The sequence below is a fragment of the Triturus cristatus genome, chromosome 1_2 (genome assembly GCF_964204655.1).
Source record: "Triturus cristatus chromosome 1_2, aTriCri1.1, whole genome shotgun sequence".
Taxonomy (NCBI): Eukaryota; Metazoa; Chordata; class Amphibia; order Caudata; family Salamandridae; genus Triturus; species Triturus cristatus.
The window spans coordinates 97,417,175-97,433,312 of NC_140580.1; the positions used below are offsets into that span (position 1 = coordinate 97,417,175).

The following is a 16,138-nucleotide window of genomic DNA, read 5'->3' on the forward strand; positions in this document are numbered from 1 at the left end:
GAACCCATCCCTTGAGTCCCGGACGATTGTAAGAAGGGTTGATTTTGGACCGGGGACCCAACCCTCAAGGCTGGGCAGTGCAACACCCCTCCTTGAGCCATTAATAGCCGCTGGGACACCATCGCCCAGGGTTGGCTCATATGCTATATCCCAGGGTGCCGAACTCCGGGACATACCGGTTTCTCTACCTGCACTGGCACAGTCAGGAAAACCTGTGTTTGCTCTCGCTTGGCGGGAGCAATTTCAAAACTCGCGCCAAGCGGGAGCAAACATCAAGTTCACTCCCAGTGGGGGGTCGGGGGGGGGAGGGGGGGGTTGGAATGCTCGCCCCCACTAAGAGTGGACTTTTCATCTGTTTCCCTGCTCACACTGACGAGGGCAGGGAAACTGATGAAAAGATTGCCCCCACCCACAGGGAGCAGCATTTTTAGCTGCTCCCTGCGGGCAGGAGCAATGCTGGCTCCTGCTGAGGACAGGGAGCTAGCTGGGGCCGCGGGACCTTGCCACTCCCCCTGTGGCCCCCAACGATAGTGTGGGTGGGTGCCCTGGGTGGGCACCAGAGCACCTACCCTTTGTTGCCCAGGCCCCAGGGGTTGGGGTCCCCCTGTAAATATTGGGGCAGTGCAGAGGGCCAAAATCAGCCTGGGGAGGGAGGCCACGTGCCCCACTCCCCTAAAGACACCAGGACTGGGGGATGGGGTCCCCGGGCCAAAAGCGGCCCAGGAATGGGGGCACGTGGCCCCCTCCCTCACAAATGAGCCAGGTCCTGGGGATGGGGTCCCCAGGGCCGAAATCTGCCTGGGAAGAGGGGGCGCATGACCTCTTCCCCTGAAATATGTTCCGGGCCCCGGGGATTGGGTTCCTGGTGTCGTTTTATGAGTGTAAAATCTGAACTTTGGGGGCATGGCTAAGATGACGACGAAGTAAGATGTGCCCCTCCTCCACTACGTCTCAACCAGGCCGAAAACCTCCTCCCGCCCTAGTTATAGCCGCGTCCCTACCGGATCCTGAAAGTAGAGGAACCGGGGCGACTCACTGGGCCCCCGGTCACAGCAACAAAGCAACTTGGATCTAGAAAACAGCCAAAACGAGCGAGGCTGGCTCGCACTGGAAGGTGTGGCCGGGACCGGCCTAGATACAGGCGTGGAGGCTGAAGCCGGTGGCGGAGGCAGAGAGCCACGGCCGAGAGGACCCGAACCTTGGGCATCGATATCCCGGCGTCCTACAGGCGAGGAGTTGGTGCAGCATTGAATCGCTGCGTAAGGCAGAGTGCCCCGGTAGCCGAACAACAGAAAGGTGGTGCGCTCGCTAGGAGCTTGCGAGGCCCGACCAAGAGACAGCGAGTGCAGACTGTGACGGCCCAGTGCCGAGCAGAGGTCCTGAGAGCAGGGCGAGAGGTCCCGTGCAGAGCCAGCAGTGTTAACCACCCAGGAGGGGAGTCGGAAACTGGCGGGAACCTTGGAATCCAGGGCTGGTCGACTAAGGCCGATGCTCTGAGCATGGCGGTAAACCTGAGGGGAGGAGAGGCCTCCTATAGCCCATAACCTGAGAGAAGAGACTTTGCAAACTGCAACTGCCAGCCTAACGCTGAGGAACCGGCCATGAAACAGGTCAGCCTGATCCACGAGCAGAGTCCAACACGAAGGCCTACCCACGCAGGGAGAAGAGTTGGGTCCGGATGGGCTCTGGAGCCTGAGACCGGAGCCTGGGACACAGACAAGACAGCGAGAGGCGCTAAGCTAGAGAAGAACGGCGGATCCGACAGACCGATTGAGCCGAACTGGGGGAGCAAGGACTGTACAGGCTGGGGGGCATATTCCTCACGTATAGCTGATCATAAGGAGTGAACACTAGCCCTGGGACTGGAAGAAGGCTGGCACTTGCTAATTCAATAAATACGTAAGAACCCCGCAGAGCCTGTCCTTACAGTGAACGACAGACAACGATTACTACTGTTGAGTTGAGCCCAGGGAGATCTTGATAACTCAAAAATTCGGACATCCTGGTTGGAATGACCGGACATATAACTGTACACTAACTTGACTACAGTCTGGGCATGCCTCACTCTAAATAGGGAGGTATTCGTGGTAAGATCTTCGGCAACCGCAGGAGAAGGAGTAGAGCATTCTGCAGAGACAGTGCCACGGGGCTCCCTGATATCCTGTAGACCCTCCCCAATTCGTGGAGCTTCAGCTACTAACACAAGTCATCTGAACGCACCATACAAGACACCGTGAAAATGGCGTCCGCGAGGACAAAGAAAGGGGGCTCCATTAAGGACATGTTCACAAAATCGGGAGACCCCCAGGAAGGCGAGAACAGAGGACGACAAAGTGGAACCACTTCCCTATTGTCGGAGGACCTGGAGGCCCCGGTCACACGCCCATATCTGGAGGCCTTATTCTCAGGCCTGCGAGACGATCTACTGGCAGTTCAAAGGGATTTAGCGAGCGTACTACAAGCAGTACGAAAGGAAGTGTGAGACATTGATGAGCGGGTAGATACCCTAGAAAGGGAACCTCGTGTGATGAAGAAATAGAGCAACTACAAGAAGTCATATGTCAGTCAGAACAACAACTCGACCTCCAGGCCCATGCAGAGGATTTGGAAAATCGCTCTAGGAGAAATAACATTCACATCAGAGGAGCCCCCAGGAATGTAGGAGAGAGCATTCAGGCATACGTAGAAGAACCTTTCGCACAAATCCTCGGGGACACCACGGCAGAGACAATTCGTCTGGATAGGACCCATAGAGTAGGGAACTGGGGCTCTGGAACGGCATGCACACTGGACATTCTGACATGCGTCCACAATTTTGCACTCAAAGAAGCGATCCTAAAAAAGGCACGTGAGCTGCCAGCTTAACAGATCAAGACCCTCCACTTGTATTAGGATCTGGCCACTTCAATGCTCCGAAAACGACGAGAGTTTCGACCAGTCACAACCTTCCTACGAGAACAGAAAGTGGCCTACTCATGGGGGCATCCATTTAGACTGATATTTAGGTGACAAGGCCAGCCCCGGCAGTTCCGCTCCTTATCAGAAGCAGCGGAATTACTCCAGATTGAGCTACAAGAGGAACCCCGACTGAACGTGCAATTCAATAGTCAGAGACAGGATGCCGGGGGGGATGGAGTAAGGTACCAGGAGGCAGCCAGTGCTCTGGCCCAGACCCGGAAACAACGGCGACTGAAAGAAAAGCACTCCTGGCCAAGCTAACAGAGGATTCCGTAAAGAACGATCCGGCATGAGGTACCACAGCACATAAGATATGGGCAGGAGGGTGGACTGGAAGCGGAGCGGAGGACCGTAAGATGTGCTCCACCACCCCATACTACGGACTCATTACTGGTACGGAGATGGCTCGCTTATGGCCGTCCCCAACCCAGAGACTTTGGTTAGTCGATGTTTTTGTTATGGGGTTTGTTTACGGGTGCCTGTTAGTTAGCCAGCACATATATTTATGCTCGACGGTAAACATTACTCACCCCGCATCCGTGACCCCACATGTTATTACAACGCGGTCGTTACAACGACCGCGTTGTAACGCCGCAATACCATTACCCCGCAAGTCGAAACCACGACTTGCGAAGGGGGGGAGAAGACACCTTCCCTACTGTTCGCACAGACTTGAGTTGGAATAGTAAATCATACTATTCCAACATCCAGCGCCCCCCTCCGCAAGTCGGGGTAATGGTATTGCGTTGCGTTGTAACGACTGCGTTGTAATAACATGCGGGGTGAGGGAAAGCGGGAAAATGAGTGCTATTCATTCTCGAATGATGATGCACTTTCCCGAGAACTGGGGGAGGGTGGGGGTTGAGCACATAGAAGGGAACATGATTCACCCTAGGGTATTGACATGATGGCGGACCCACAGACCCTGAGGGTTTTGACTGTCAACATCAAGAGGAAGGCGATCCTCTTTTACCTAGAAAACACACGAGCAGGAGACGCATCTTTTGTGCAGAGACTGGCATCGACTCAAATCTAGAGCTTTCCCACAACAATTGTTTTCCACACTGACCCAGACATCTGTTGGGGTAGCAATGCTGTTCTCACAGTCTTTTCAGGGGAAGGTGGGGGTAAAAGTAGTGGAGATCAAGGGAAGCCTCCTGGGGTATCGCATACACTTTGGAACGCACTCTATGCTTGTGAGATCTATATACGACCCAAAACGAAAGGCAGGAACAGTTTATACAAGACGCAATGGGGGAATAATTGCAGAACAAGAATGGTGGGTAGTATTGAGGGGCGATATGAATTTGGTATTCTACAATGACCTAGGCCTCTCGACCCATGGGCAGGGGACAGCAGGGGTGATTAGAGAGGGGGGGGGGCTTAGTGGATACGAGAGCTGGGTTTGAGAGACCTCTGGTGGGGGCTTCACCCTGAGTCGAGAGATTAAACATTTTACTCCCACGCGCACAGACCATAAGCATTTCTCGATTACTTTTTAGGCTTAAGGGAAGTGCAGATGGCAGTACGCTCAGTAGAAATCAAACCTAGAGCTCTATCAGACCACTCAGCGGTTTAATTGGATTTCGCCCTCCCACTCTAACACCGAGACACCCGTGGGCGCGATTGCGGGAATCACTACTCTGTCGCCCAGAAACGATCCAGCAGGTGGAGAGGGCGATCAAGGAATACTTGAAGATAAATGACCTCCCCGAAACCCCACCTGCAATGGTCTGGGATGCCATAAAGGCAGTAATAAAAGGGGTGCTGGTAGCTATTCCAGGCAGGAGAAACGCGCACAGCTTCAAACACTGGTTCAGTAGCTCGAAGGCATTCACCATCACACTGGCGCTCCACGGGTCTGGAGACAATTGGAATCTGCAAGAAAACAATTAGCAGGTCTAGACCTGGATCATGCCGAGTATTCAATCCTTCGCCTTAAACATGCATATTATTTGGGAGGAAATAAATGTGGGTGACTATTCGCTACCAGGCTCAGAGGGCAATACCAAGCCAACACGGTAGAGGTGTTGAGAGCCAAATCAGGGGAAGTGATAGACGGAAATGATGAGATAGCAGCCGGATTTGGAGCTTTTTATAAGGACCAATACGCTGCACAAGACCTCCACCCCCAGTTGATCACTACCTACCTGGAGAGCTACAGTAACCAAATTAACGGGTGAACACGCATCAGCCCTAGATAACACTATAAGAATAGAAGAGGTCATAACCGCAATCTCAAGATTGAAACCCAACAAGTCACCAGGCCCGTTGGCTTCCCGGCCCTGTTTTATAAAAACTGCAGCATACTAGTTCCCCTGCTTACCAAAGTACTCAATGCAGCTACGAACGCAGACACGCTCCAGCCATCAATGCTTCAAGCCTCCATCACCGTAATGGCAAAACCTTGTAAAGACAAGACAGCATGCGGGTCTTACCGACCTATTTCATTCAAATGTGGATGCGAAATTGCTCACAAGAGTATTAGCGTCCCATCTTGCCCCACTTATGCCTGGATTGGTCGCCCCCGATCCGTCAGGATTCATTCCCAACAGGCAATGTTCAGATAACACTAAACACCGTGGGAGTTAGTGGACAGAACTAAATCAGACCTAGCTCGTTGGCACCCATATGCGCGGTCATGGTTGGGGCGGGTAGCAGCATTAAAAACGACGGCCTTGCCAAGAATATTATGCGTCTTTTTGACTTTGCCCCTGTGGCCCCCACCAGGAGCACTTTTGGACTTGCAGGGTCCCTTCCACTTCTTTTTATAGTCAAACAAATAGCCCCGCATGAGACAAGAGCGGAGCGTGCGAAGTCCAATTGAGGGAGGCCTAGGAGTGCCATCCATCATAACCTACTTCTAAGCGGCTCAACTTAGATACATGGTGGAATGATCCCACTCTGAATCAGAGAAATCCTGGCTGTTTATGGATAGGGCATTGGCGGGCACATAGTGGTGCCCGCCAATGCCCTATCCATAAACATGTGGAGGATTCCCGTACTGAAAAGGCTAGTCGTGCACCCAGCCTCTATTTCCGGCGATCAAGGCCCCCAGGCTTAGGGTCTGGGACGTGATAGGAGTAAAGAGGGGCCTTACCTCATTCCCGTCACCCCTGACTCTAGTAGTGGAGAACCCGGATTTTACTCCGGGTCTGAATCGCAAAGACTTTGATGCCTGGCAGAAACCAGAGTGCAGATCAATAGGCCATCTGTTCGACAAAGATGGTCCCATTCCATTCAATACATTAAGAGCTCATGGGGTGCTCCCAGAGGAAGAGAGATTTAATTACACGCAAATCAGACACTGGGTGATGAACCTGGAGAAAAGGGCAGCCACGCAGTGACAATCGCCTTTGAGAGATGGCTCCTTAGCAGAGATTCTGACAAACGCTTAGTCACCGATCTGTACAAAATCCTAATGAGCCCTGAGCTAGAGACGGAATCCGTGGCCCAGTTGCGCTGGGAGTGAGAACTAGGGAGGAACGGACCCTGCAGGAGTGGAGGGACATACACTATATGGCTAAATACTCCGCTCCCAACACTTCTAGCGCCGAGACTGCAGTGAAGATCGTCTCATATTGGTACTTGACTCCAGCTCGCCTACACAAAATCAACCCCATCCGGGAAACAAATGCTGGAGATGTAGTGAATTGACAGGAACAATAACGCACATTCGCTGGGACTGCCCAAAATTGGCACGTTTTTGTGAGGAGATTTTAGCAGAGGTAGACACGCACTTCACTACCCAGCTGCCCAGATTTCCTTCTTAATGAATACCGGGTCTCCCTAAGCTTACATACCCACTCACTTCGAAAAGCGGTAGAGATATAACTTTAGCACTTAGAGCAGCCCACCAATCTATACTAGCTCTATGGGGTACTGATAGGGTCTCGACGAGACTAGCATGGCTGCACCGCATTTGGGATTTACTGGGGATGGAGAGGCTCTCTTCAGCACTCAAAACAGAGGGGGACACATTCCGAGAGATTTGGCGCCCTTTTATAGCCCTTTTATCACAAGAATTTACCGAAACGTATGTGTCCTCGATACCTTGGACTACAGCTAACGGAACATCAATGCACGCCAGACACATCTGGCGACCTAGGAACTAAATAGTGCTATTAGATTAGATTAGGGGATACCGGCACCCGAGGAGGGAGGGTGAAGGAGGAAAGGGAGTTGGGGTGTTTTCCTTTCTCTTATTTTTTTTCTGTGTAATTAAACGTTGCATTACAACCAGCAAGACTGAATGTTTACGCTGAGTCGGCCAATTCAGAAACTCGTTACAAACTACTATGGCAACAATAAAACAAATTTAAACATAAAATCTGAACTTTACAATAACGTTCCTGTAACCTTTGGTTATAAGTGAATGAATATATGTATATATCAACTGAGAGGTTGTTGATATCATAAATCACAAGGCCAAAGGCCGAGAGGGTTTACAAATGTCACCTAAATACCAAAAATGTCAATATAATACACCATATTACATGTTACTCGTTATGTGTTTATTACATTACATAATTAATTGAGTAGTCTTTAGAATGATTTGGAGTATTTGAGTGTCATCTATTTAGCCCTCATTGTTACCCTGAGAATGCAGATATATCCGTCAATGTTTTGGAGAAATGTGTGTTTTTGCTGGGGATAATGTGCTAATATTAAAAAACAATCTATATTTTTATTTCAAATTTTAAATGTCAAGCAGCATTGTAAGGAAATTAGAAACATGAATTTTAAAATGTGCTTCTCTTTGTAGTACACTAACGCTATAGAGCACATTTAATAAAATATACATAGGGAAGGTAAATGAAGTACAATTCGGGTTAGTGTTTTTAATTTTTTCTAATAGGGTTCTGCGTTTACAATGTTTATTTTCAAACAGTGGGGAGGATTCATTGGTAGATGCCTACATCAAGGATGGATTTGCACAAGTGGGCTAGTCAGATGTGTTGATTAATACTCTGAGGGTAGCACGGTCATTGTGAAAGCCTATTTTTTACAAGCATTGAAATAAAAAAAGAAATGCTGTGTTAACCAATTCACTTAACCATTTTGTTCGTTTATTAGTTTAGGGAAGCTAAATAGCCTGCAAATGTGAATCATGGAAAATCATTCACAGTGAACACCTCTTTTGGCCAAAGGTTGCACCCAGTACCCATAGCCCGTCAAATATTTTCCTGGTTCACTTTCATGATTCCCAGTAGTGTGAAGCAATCTCAACAGTTATGTTCCAAAGTCTGATTCTGAACCTCCCAGCATTGAGCAGGATTACAGAAAATGGGTTGGGTCAAAGCCTTGACTCAGAGCCCAGGAAAAAGACATGCTAAATGTCATTAGTAATAGGTCTGAGGGGGTCAAGTGCCAAAGATGGCAGGAAAGAAAGCAATATGAGCAGAACCACATCAGGGTTTGGATGTATAAAGGGATACAGGTTGAGTATGGGGCAGTTTAAGTGACAAATGTAACAAAGGCTGGGAGGAGAGGGAGTCAGTGGCCAAAAATGATAGATAGCAAACAGCAGGTTAGGACACATGCTTGACCAACATGACTCTTGCTCCGTGGTGGGAAGAGATCTGCAATTCCGTACACAACAGGCAATACCAGGGCTCCAACAACAACAACCTCCTACAACCCATTTGCTGCTTCTTGTGGCAGAAAATAGCATGGTTAAAGATAACTGCCTCACTCGACCACATTATCACCTATCAGATGTGGAGGTAGAGGAACCCCCGTCACTCCATTAAACACACAGAAGACAGAAAGTGTATCTTCTGGCACTTGGCATTACAGCAAGCCCTACCATGCAATGAGTAAGCACTCACCTCATTTGTGCCCACCCATGGCTACTACCACTATCTCTCCATTGGAGTGGAGCGGAGACAGAGAGAGTGCAACTGGGTCCAGGAAGTGGGGAAGGAAATGGAGAACAAGCAGGGAGAGAAATGGAGAACCAACCAATCACAGTACTACATCTGGCAATGCCAGACTGGAGTCACCTGGATCACACAACTCCCTGGGTTATCCCTGGTCGCCTAAAAGACTGTCAGAATCAAAGAGGTATGGAAAAAACTAGAGAAATGCTACTTTGGAATCAAGCACTATGCCTTTCCACGTAAAGAAATGAGCAGAATTGGGGTTGGGTTGAGTTGATAAAACGTGTTTATAGACTGGCTTCTCGAAGCCTCAAATCCTGAATGTCGGCACTGGCCGGAAGGTCTTTAAAGATAAGCACAATTATGTGGAGGGACATCTCTGCTTGGTCCCACAAGGCAGCGGTAAACAGCTTGCTGCAATGTGCCCCCCTCCAATACTCTGAAGAGCCAGTGGTAACCAAAAGGTGTGGACGGGGGTGCCAGAAGGGACATCAAACCTCACGTTAGCCATTTCACATGATTGTACCAAACCCACGAGTCCTCTATCTGCTTCTGAAATATGTTTTTCTATCCATACAATTCAAAAGTGAAGGCACATAGATTGCAGAAAGTGGATGTGGAACTAGGTGAAGGATACCAACCATATACAGGACACATGGAGTCCCCAGAGATGTCTGGAACCATAGGGATGTTACAGTCTTGTTGGTCAAGAAGAGTCCATATACAGCGCTGATGGCTGCTACCCTCGCCGGAGGGAGAAGGCCTTTACCAGGCTGGAATCAAGAATGGACTCGTGAATGGAATCCTTTTTTAGATAACCAAAGACAACGGGTAGTAGTTTATTGAGAACCAATGTCTAAAGTGGGTATCAATGCTTAGGGCCAAAGGGGATGGCATACACTCCTTTTCGGGAGCTCAAATGAGACAATTGTTCATGTAGCAGTGTGCTCCCTGCTATTTGAGGAAGACAATCATTGGTTCTAAAATCTTGGTAAAAACCAGAGGGAGTGTATTAATAGCACAAATATCCTATACTGGCAGTGTTGGTTTCTTATTGTGACCTAGAAGTACCTCCTGTGTGCATTGAGACTTCATATGTGAAAGTAAGCATCCTAAAGGTCCACTGATATTATCCAGTGGCTGTTCTGAACACCTGACAATGCCCATGTGAAAGTTATCATTTTGGACTTCTACAGGGCGAGGAAAAGGTTTACACAGTAAATGTCTGAGATGGGATGGAGACCTCCTCTCTTTCTCCCTACAAACAAATTGTGGTAATAGCATGCCTCGCCCATTTCTGTAGGACGGAGCTTGAATGTACATAAAAAGAAGAGCCTCTTTACCTGCTGCAGAAGCTCTTGTGATGCTGAAGGGTAGTAGTCGATGCATCTGTAAACCATAGGTTTTCTTCACATTGGGAGGACCCATGTAACTGTAATATTCTGGGTCTTGTTGTGGTAATGTTGTGCTTATGCTCCTGGGTCGTGTCGTGGTAATGTTGTGCCTATGCACCTGGGCATTCCTGCTTCATCAGGGACAGAAAGAGGCCAGGTCAAGTTCAGAAGACAGTATAGTGCAGGGCCTTTCTCTGTGAAGAGGTACATGGAAGATATAAGTGGGGGGTGCTAGAGGCGTAGGCATTCACCACAAAGGTGGCCCTGATATTTAGAAGATAAAGATGACATTGCAAGGAATAAATTAAATGAAAAGTACATTGAAAGAACGGGAGAGATGCATGGCAGCAAAGACACCAGGAAGAAAAGCAACACTAAGGAGAAAAAGATGTTGAGAAGTATAAAAGCTGAAAAGGAAGGGAGAATAGAAACATTTCTTTATATTGCTGGGCAGCTGCTTGCAAAGACATTAGAAGGGAAGCATCTGTGAAGGCCAGATATATAAGGCTGAGAATGGCCTAATGGCTTCACTGCAAACTGCATAAAAACGATAGCACTCTCAACTAAAAGGGAAGACAGGAAGGCTAATCTGGAGGGTTCTGAAAACATAGGCAAGGCTCAATGAGGTAGCAGCCAAGACCGTAGTAATGAAAGAGAACGGAAAGCAGGTGGAAGAAATCGATGCCACCCATCGTCACCAAGGTGAATTCTACTAGCATGCAATGGGCTCGATTATGCATATGGAAATGAATGTCTAGCAAATAGAAAACCTAAGTAGGACAGCTCATATTACAGTGTGATTATATGTTTCAGAAGAAAACAAAGAGTGCCTCATTCAGCATGCAGGCCTACAGTGAAAGGCACACCGAAAGCTGCACAGGGACTTTCACATTTCTTTGAGGTTGAAGAAAGTGTAATGGGAGTACCCAGGGATAGTTCTAGACAAGTTACAATCCCTAACATTGAGAAATAGCAGCATATTGAACAAGACGACTACAGTGAAAACAAACTCAAGCAAAGTTCCGTGTTCCTAGACCTTTAGTCCTGAGACACCGACACGGCAAAAAAAGAATTAGCTACAGTCATTTAGGAAACTCCTTGTGGCGAAGGAGGTGCAAGCATCAGCAAAAACTGAGGGCTGATCATCATAAAAACCATACACTTTCACTCTGATTGAAATAGCCCAAGACCTTTTGGTGAAGCAGTGGTCATTTTTGTCACCTACAATGATGTTGCTAATGTCAATACCATTGTGGTAGCTCAACACTACAAGATTGGGGTTCTGGTACTCTAAGATCGTTCTGAGTTTGTTTATAGTTCACTATCAATGATTTTTTTCACTATCACTCCACCCCTTCCACAGGGCGACAGATGCTAGATGTGGGTCAGTGTGTCTACCAACCTCAGGAGACTATTTCAAGGTATTCTACAAAAACAAAGCAACATAACATAAATAGCCTTGCACCCCCTCTAATTAGGGTTGTCTGGCTTAAATGTCTATTAGACACCAAGACCTTTGTCTTAGGAATTTGCCTGACACAGAGAAGTCAATCCAATAGCATTGCCACATGTAAAGAAAGACATACAGGATCTGTTACTTGACCAGCTTTGTTTTAATCTTGTAGCTGGGAAAAAACAATATAGAACAATTTTCAGCCCACTCACAAAATTTCACTTTAGTCACAAACCATAGAATACACATTAACACAAAATAACGTAACATTGTCTTACATAGGTACGCTTGACTAGTAAGGGCACTAGTGCGCTTGGATACTTCCCACTGCTAGATGGGGAACTCAAAGATGAAGCATGCCATATTATGTGGATGAGGGGTCATCATCCAATGAGAAGATATGCACAAATGATAGTCCCAAAAGAGGTTTGGCAATCACTTTCAAGTAATTTTATTATTTCTGTACACCTGTTCTCTGAAAATCCTAAGTGTGACTTTGCAGCACTGTGTGGTGGACTCAGTTTAATAGGGGGGGGGGGGAAGGGGGGTCTTCCAGTATGGTGCATCTGAATGGAGAAAATGTTATTTCCGGTCTGGAAGACGTACAGCTAGACTAGGAAGATTAAGGGCTCGAAGCACTTCAGAAACCACATGCATGTTTTCTCAACTGCATAGGAACGACAACATTACATGACCAAACATTAAAAAAATAACTACTTGACCAGTTGCTTTATTATTCCACCCTTTCACAGAATTCCAGTGTTTCATTTTATGACGGAATTAGATTTGAATAACAGACCCAGAACATAAAAATCTTTTATAGAGATTTACCTACAATGAAAAGTCATTAAAAAGAAAAACTCAGTTAAGTCATTATAACATAACTGGACACTTCAGTTACAGTTATGGTAAGATAAAGAGTAGGGTTCTGGTTTAAGGTAGGATTTGTCTTCAGCTAATGGTTAGGGCTAGTGTAGGGGTTAGAGTTCCGTTAGGGTTACAGTGAAGGGTACAATTCAACTGAGTTTAAGTGTGACTGCACGAAAAAGAGGAGTATATTTAGGACATGAACTAGAGTAAGAGTTAAAGGTAAACTTGGTTTCGGTAAAGGTGGCAAAAACCTTTTTTTATTCAAGAGAAATTTATTGTAGCACTTGCAGCGGAATTTATTGAAGAATGCTCTGGCCGAATTAACTGTAACAAATTTGCTGCGGTAGACCAGGAAATGTTAATTAAATAAAATAGTCTATGGCCAATGTGAAAATTCTCTATTATGGTGTTATCCATATATGTGCTTTCTGTAATGACAAAGATATTTTGATATATAGAGTAAGGCAAACAACAAGACATCTTACCTGTGTGCAGCTGAACTTTTCCAAGCACTCCCTCTACAAGACCTAGGCAAATAGGATTCCATGCTAGAAGCAGATCAGTAGCTGTAAAATGTAAACAAATGTATACACTTTTAGGTAAAAAATATGAATATAAAGTCACTGATATATACAAATCAAACAAATAATTTTACATCTTAGAATATCTTCTTTTCCCAGGAGAGACCTTTATCAAATCCTGGCGGCAAATGGTCCAAAGCCCACCGCCCCCATAAATACAAGCTATAAACATGCGAAGAGAAGTATTTAGGAGATAACAGAAGCTTGTGTAATGTGTTACTCATGCAAGCTTTCATTACACATGCCTGCGTTTTAATCACAGATGAAGACCCATTGATTCTCAATTATATGCTGAACTTCTAAATGTACGCAGGTATTATTATGTACATATATACGAGAAATTAACTTTAACCCAACTAATGCTGTCTCCCAGCCAATATATCACCATAAAAGACAGAAGAGTTGCATGGCCTAAAACAACTGCCTGGTCGCCTCAGTTTGGAATTTGGTTCTCACGCCATAGGACTGCATATTATTACTAATTGTACAATCCTAATTTGTTTGCTACAATCTCTAAATGAGTACTTAAACTTGTTAATAAAGATAACACAAGCTATGTACTGCCATGAAATTGAAAATGTAAGAAAACAATACTTGAGTGTACCTATAATCCAAGCTAATGTTTGTTCTGTAGTAGTACAAAAACCAATATCAAGATAAAAAAAATTAGAAGAACGAGTTACTCACCTTCAGCAACAATGTATCTGGTGGACACATAGTCTAGCCGCAGATTCCTTAACTTAGAATATACCCAGGCGTCAGACTGGATCCGGAAAACTTTCCGCAGTAGCACCTCTGTGCCCCAGGGGCGGCGCCGCACGGCTCAGCCCTGACGTCGTCCACAGACGGGACGTCAGTGGAGCGATATATGCCCTCCCGGCGCGCTGACGTCAGTTTTCGTCGGAGAAACTTTTCCGCGCCACAACGCGGAACCACCACCAAAAAACTGCTAGAATATGGGAACAGTGTGTGGAAATGATGAAAAGACATGGAATGATGAAAAACAGCACAGGAAAGAGGCAGGCACTTTATATTGGAAACTAGTAAAGGGAAAGAGCAGAGCACCGCTCTGAGAAGCAACCCCGCAAAAGTGAAGGCCAACCACCCTGGGAGGTAAATGAAGATGTAAACAACATCATGGCAGACGACAGAAAGTCCGCAACCTTAAGGTATAACCGCGAAGGACAACAAGTCCGAAACATAGGAGCTAGGACAATTGACCACAAGATGTCACCAGAAAGGGACGTTGTATCCCCAATAAGAGATTTAAAAAAATGTGGCAGAGCCAAATGACCTCAAACCAATGGAGCACAGGGGTGGTAAGAGACCCCCAAGGCAATTAAGAAAGGGAGAGGGGGGGGGTTGGAATGGATACATGACACATGAGCATACCGTCCAATTACGAAGATGGGCAGAGTAGAGCTATGAAAGCAGAATGGAGCATTCTGTGTGGGAGTGAACTGAAAGAGTGACCCTGCAGAAGGATCAAGCCACCCGGGAGGCGAGCATAGAAAGCCCAAATTGAAAAGGTCCTCGCAGAACGGGGAGGACGGGCGGACGTTAAGGAATCTGCGGCTAGACTATGTTTCTACTAGATACATCGTTACTGAAGGTAAGTAACTCGTTCATCTAACAGACGTCTAGCCGCAGATTCCTTAACTTAGAATAGATACCAAAGCCATACCCATAGAGAAGGCGGGTCTGCGACTGAACCCCACCAAGTTCTAGAAAGAACTTGGCCATCAATAATGTGACTAAAACAGTGCCGTCAATCATGTGACGAAGCACAGTGGGGACAGTGATCTCAGCGTAGCTAACTCCTAGACCATGAAGCTCAGACGAGAGCGAATAACAATGGAAGGCAAAGGTACCACAAGCTGACAAGTACAACACGAAAACCCCTTTTGTGTACAACAGGTTGAGAGAGGGACAGCCCAAAGTCAGAATGCGCGTGCTGAAGCAAAAGTTCACAACTTCGAAAAGGGAAAATGAACGAAACCTAGGGCCCGAGGGATCCGCTGGGTCCGAGGTGTCGACAGAAAACAAAAAGCGATTACCGGTCGACCAGGCAAAACAGTGGAAAAAATGTTTTTGAACCTGCGCCTGCACGATACAAGGGGCAACGGAGACAAAAGGCTGACTCCTGCCCAGCAAGTGCCGGTACAGAACAAGAAAATGCATACTAGATATGCTGGAGTGAAAAGGAATCTGAGGACACCATCAGAAGTGGAACTGGACCTAGGGTTTGAGAGATCCACCAGATGGTATGTGTCGCCTGTAAGCAAAACGCAGAGAGATGGCAACCGGTATGACAGAAAGCGCATATCGGCCCAGTATGCAGAATAGCGGAAGAAGCACTGTTCAAGCTGCATCAGCTAGACACATGTGACAACAGCGGCAGGCGACCAGTCCATGGCCAGAAGGCCGGTAGTAAAATAGAAGACACGCCAAGACATAGGCGGTCTGTTACAACTGGCAAAAGGGTCAATGGCACACAGCCTAGCATCAAAGTAGGAGCGACACTGTAAGATATCGAAGCAAACCAGAAGGCACCTAATCACATCGTGTGGACATTGGAACCACACAAAGAAAGGAAAGGCCTCCTGCAGGGCAGCGTGAGCAGCTCAGATGCGCACGACATCAAGAGGGCAACGGCCCAAAAGGGGGACCAGGCAGCCGAGCACCACATAGAGGTGGTGGTACAAGCAGACCGGATCAGTGACCACGGACACCGCATGAAGCAAAGAGCAACATCCTTCCCTTGCTTGGGAAGAACCACGGTCCCCTGCAAGCTAGAGGCACACCCGTGGAACAGTCAGGATCAATGTAAGTGCCCCGGACCACAAGAAGCAAGTATTCCGAAGAAATACGCCCCATGAAAAATCACAGTATGATCCAAGCAGAAGTGTGGAAACACCTGTGCGGGGTAGCAGGGAATGTGGGAAAAACCGCTGTAGGAGAAGTGGTGAGAAAAGAGGCCACATACAGAAGGGATATAAA

General features: G+C 47.1%; 1 protein-coding gene across 2 annotated transcripts in view; it reads right to left on the reverse strand.

Moving 5' to 3' along the window:
• Positions 1-16,138, reverse strand: part of INPP5F (inositol polyphosphate-5-phosphatase F) — a 943,021-nt gene that overhangs the window by 639,756 nt on the left and 287,127 nt on the right. For both annotated transcript variants that reach the window (XM_085602832.1, XM_085602840.1), the window contains exon 3: positions 13,043-13,123. In XM_085602832.1, coding sequence (XP_085458958.1) covers positions 13,043-13,123 — 81 coding nt within the window. The remainder of the gene's footprint in view (positions 1-13,042; positions 13,124-16,138) is intronic.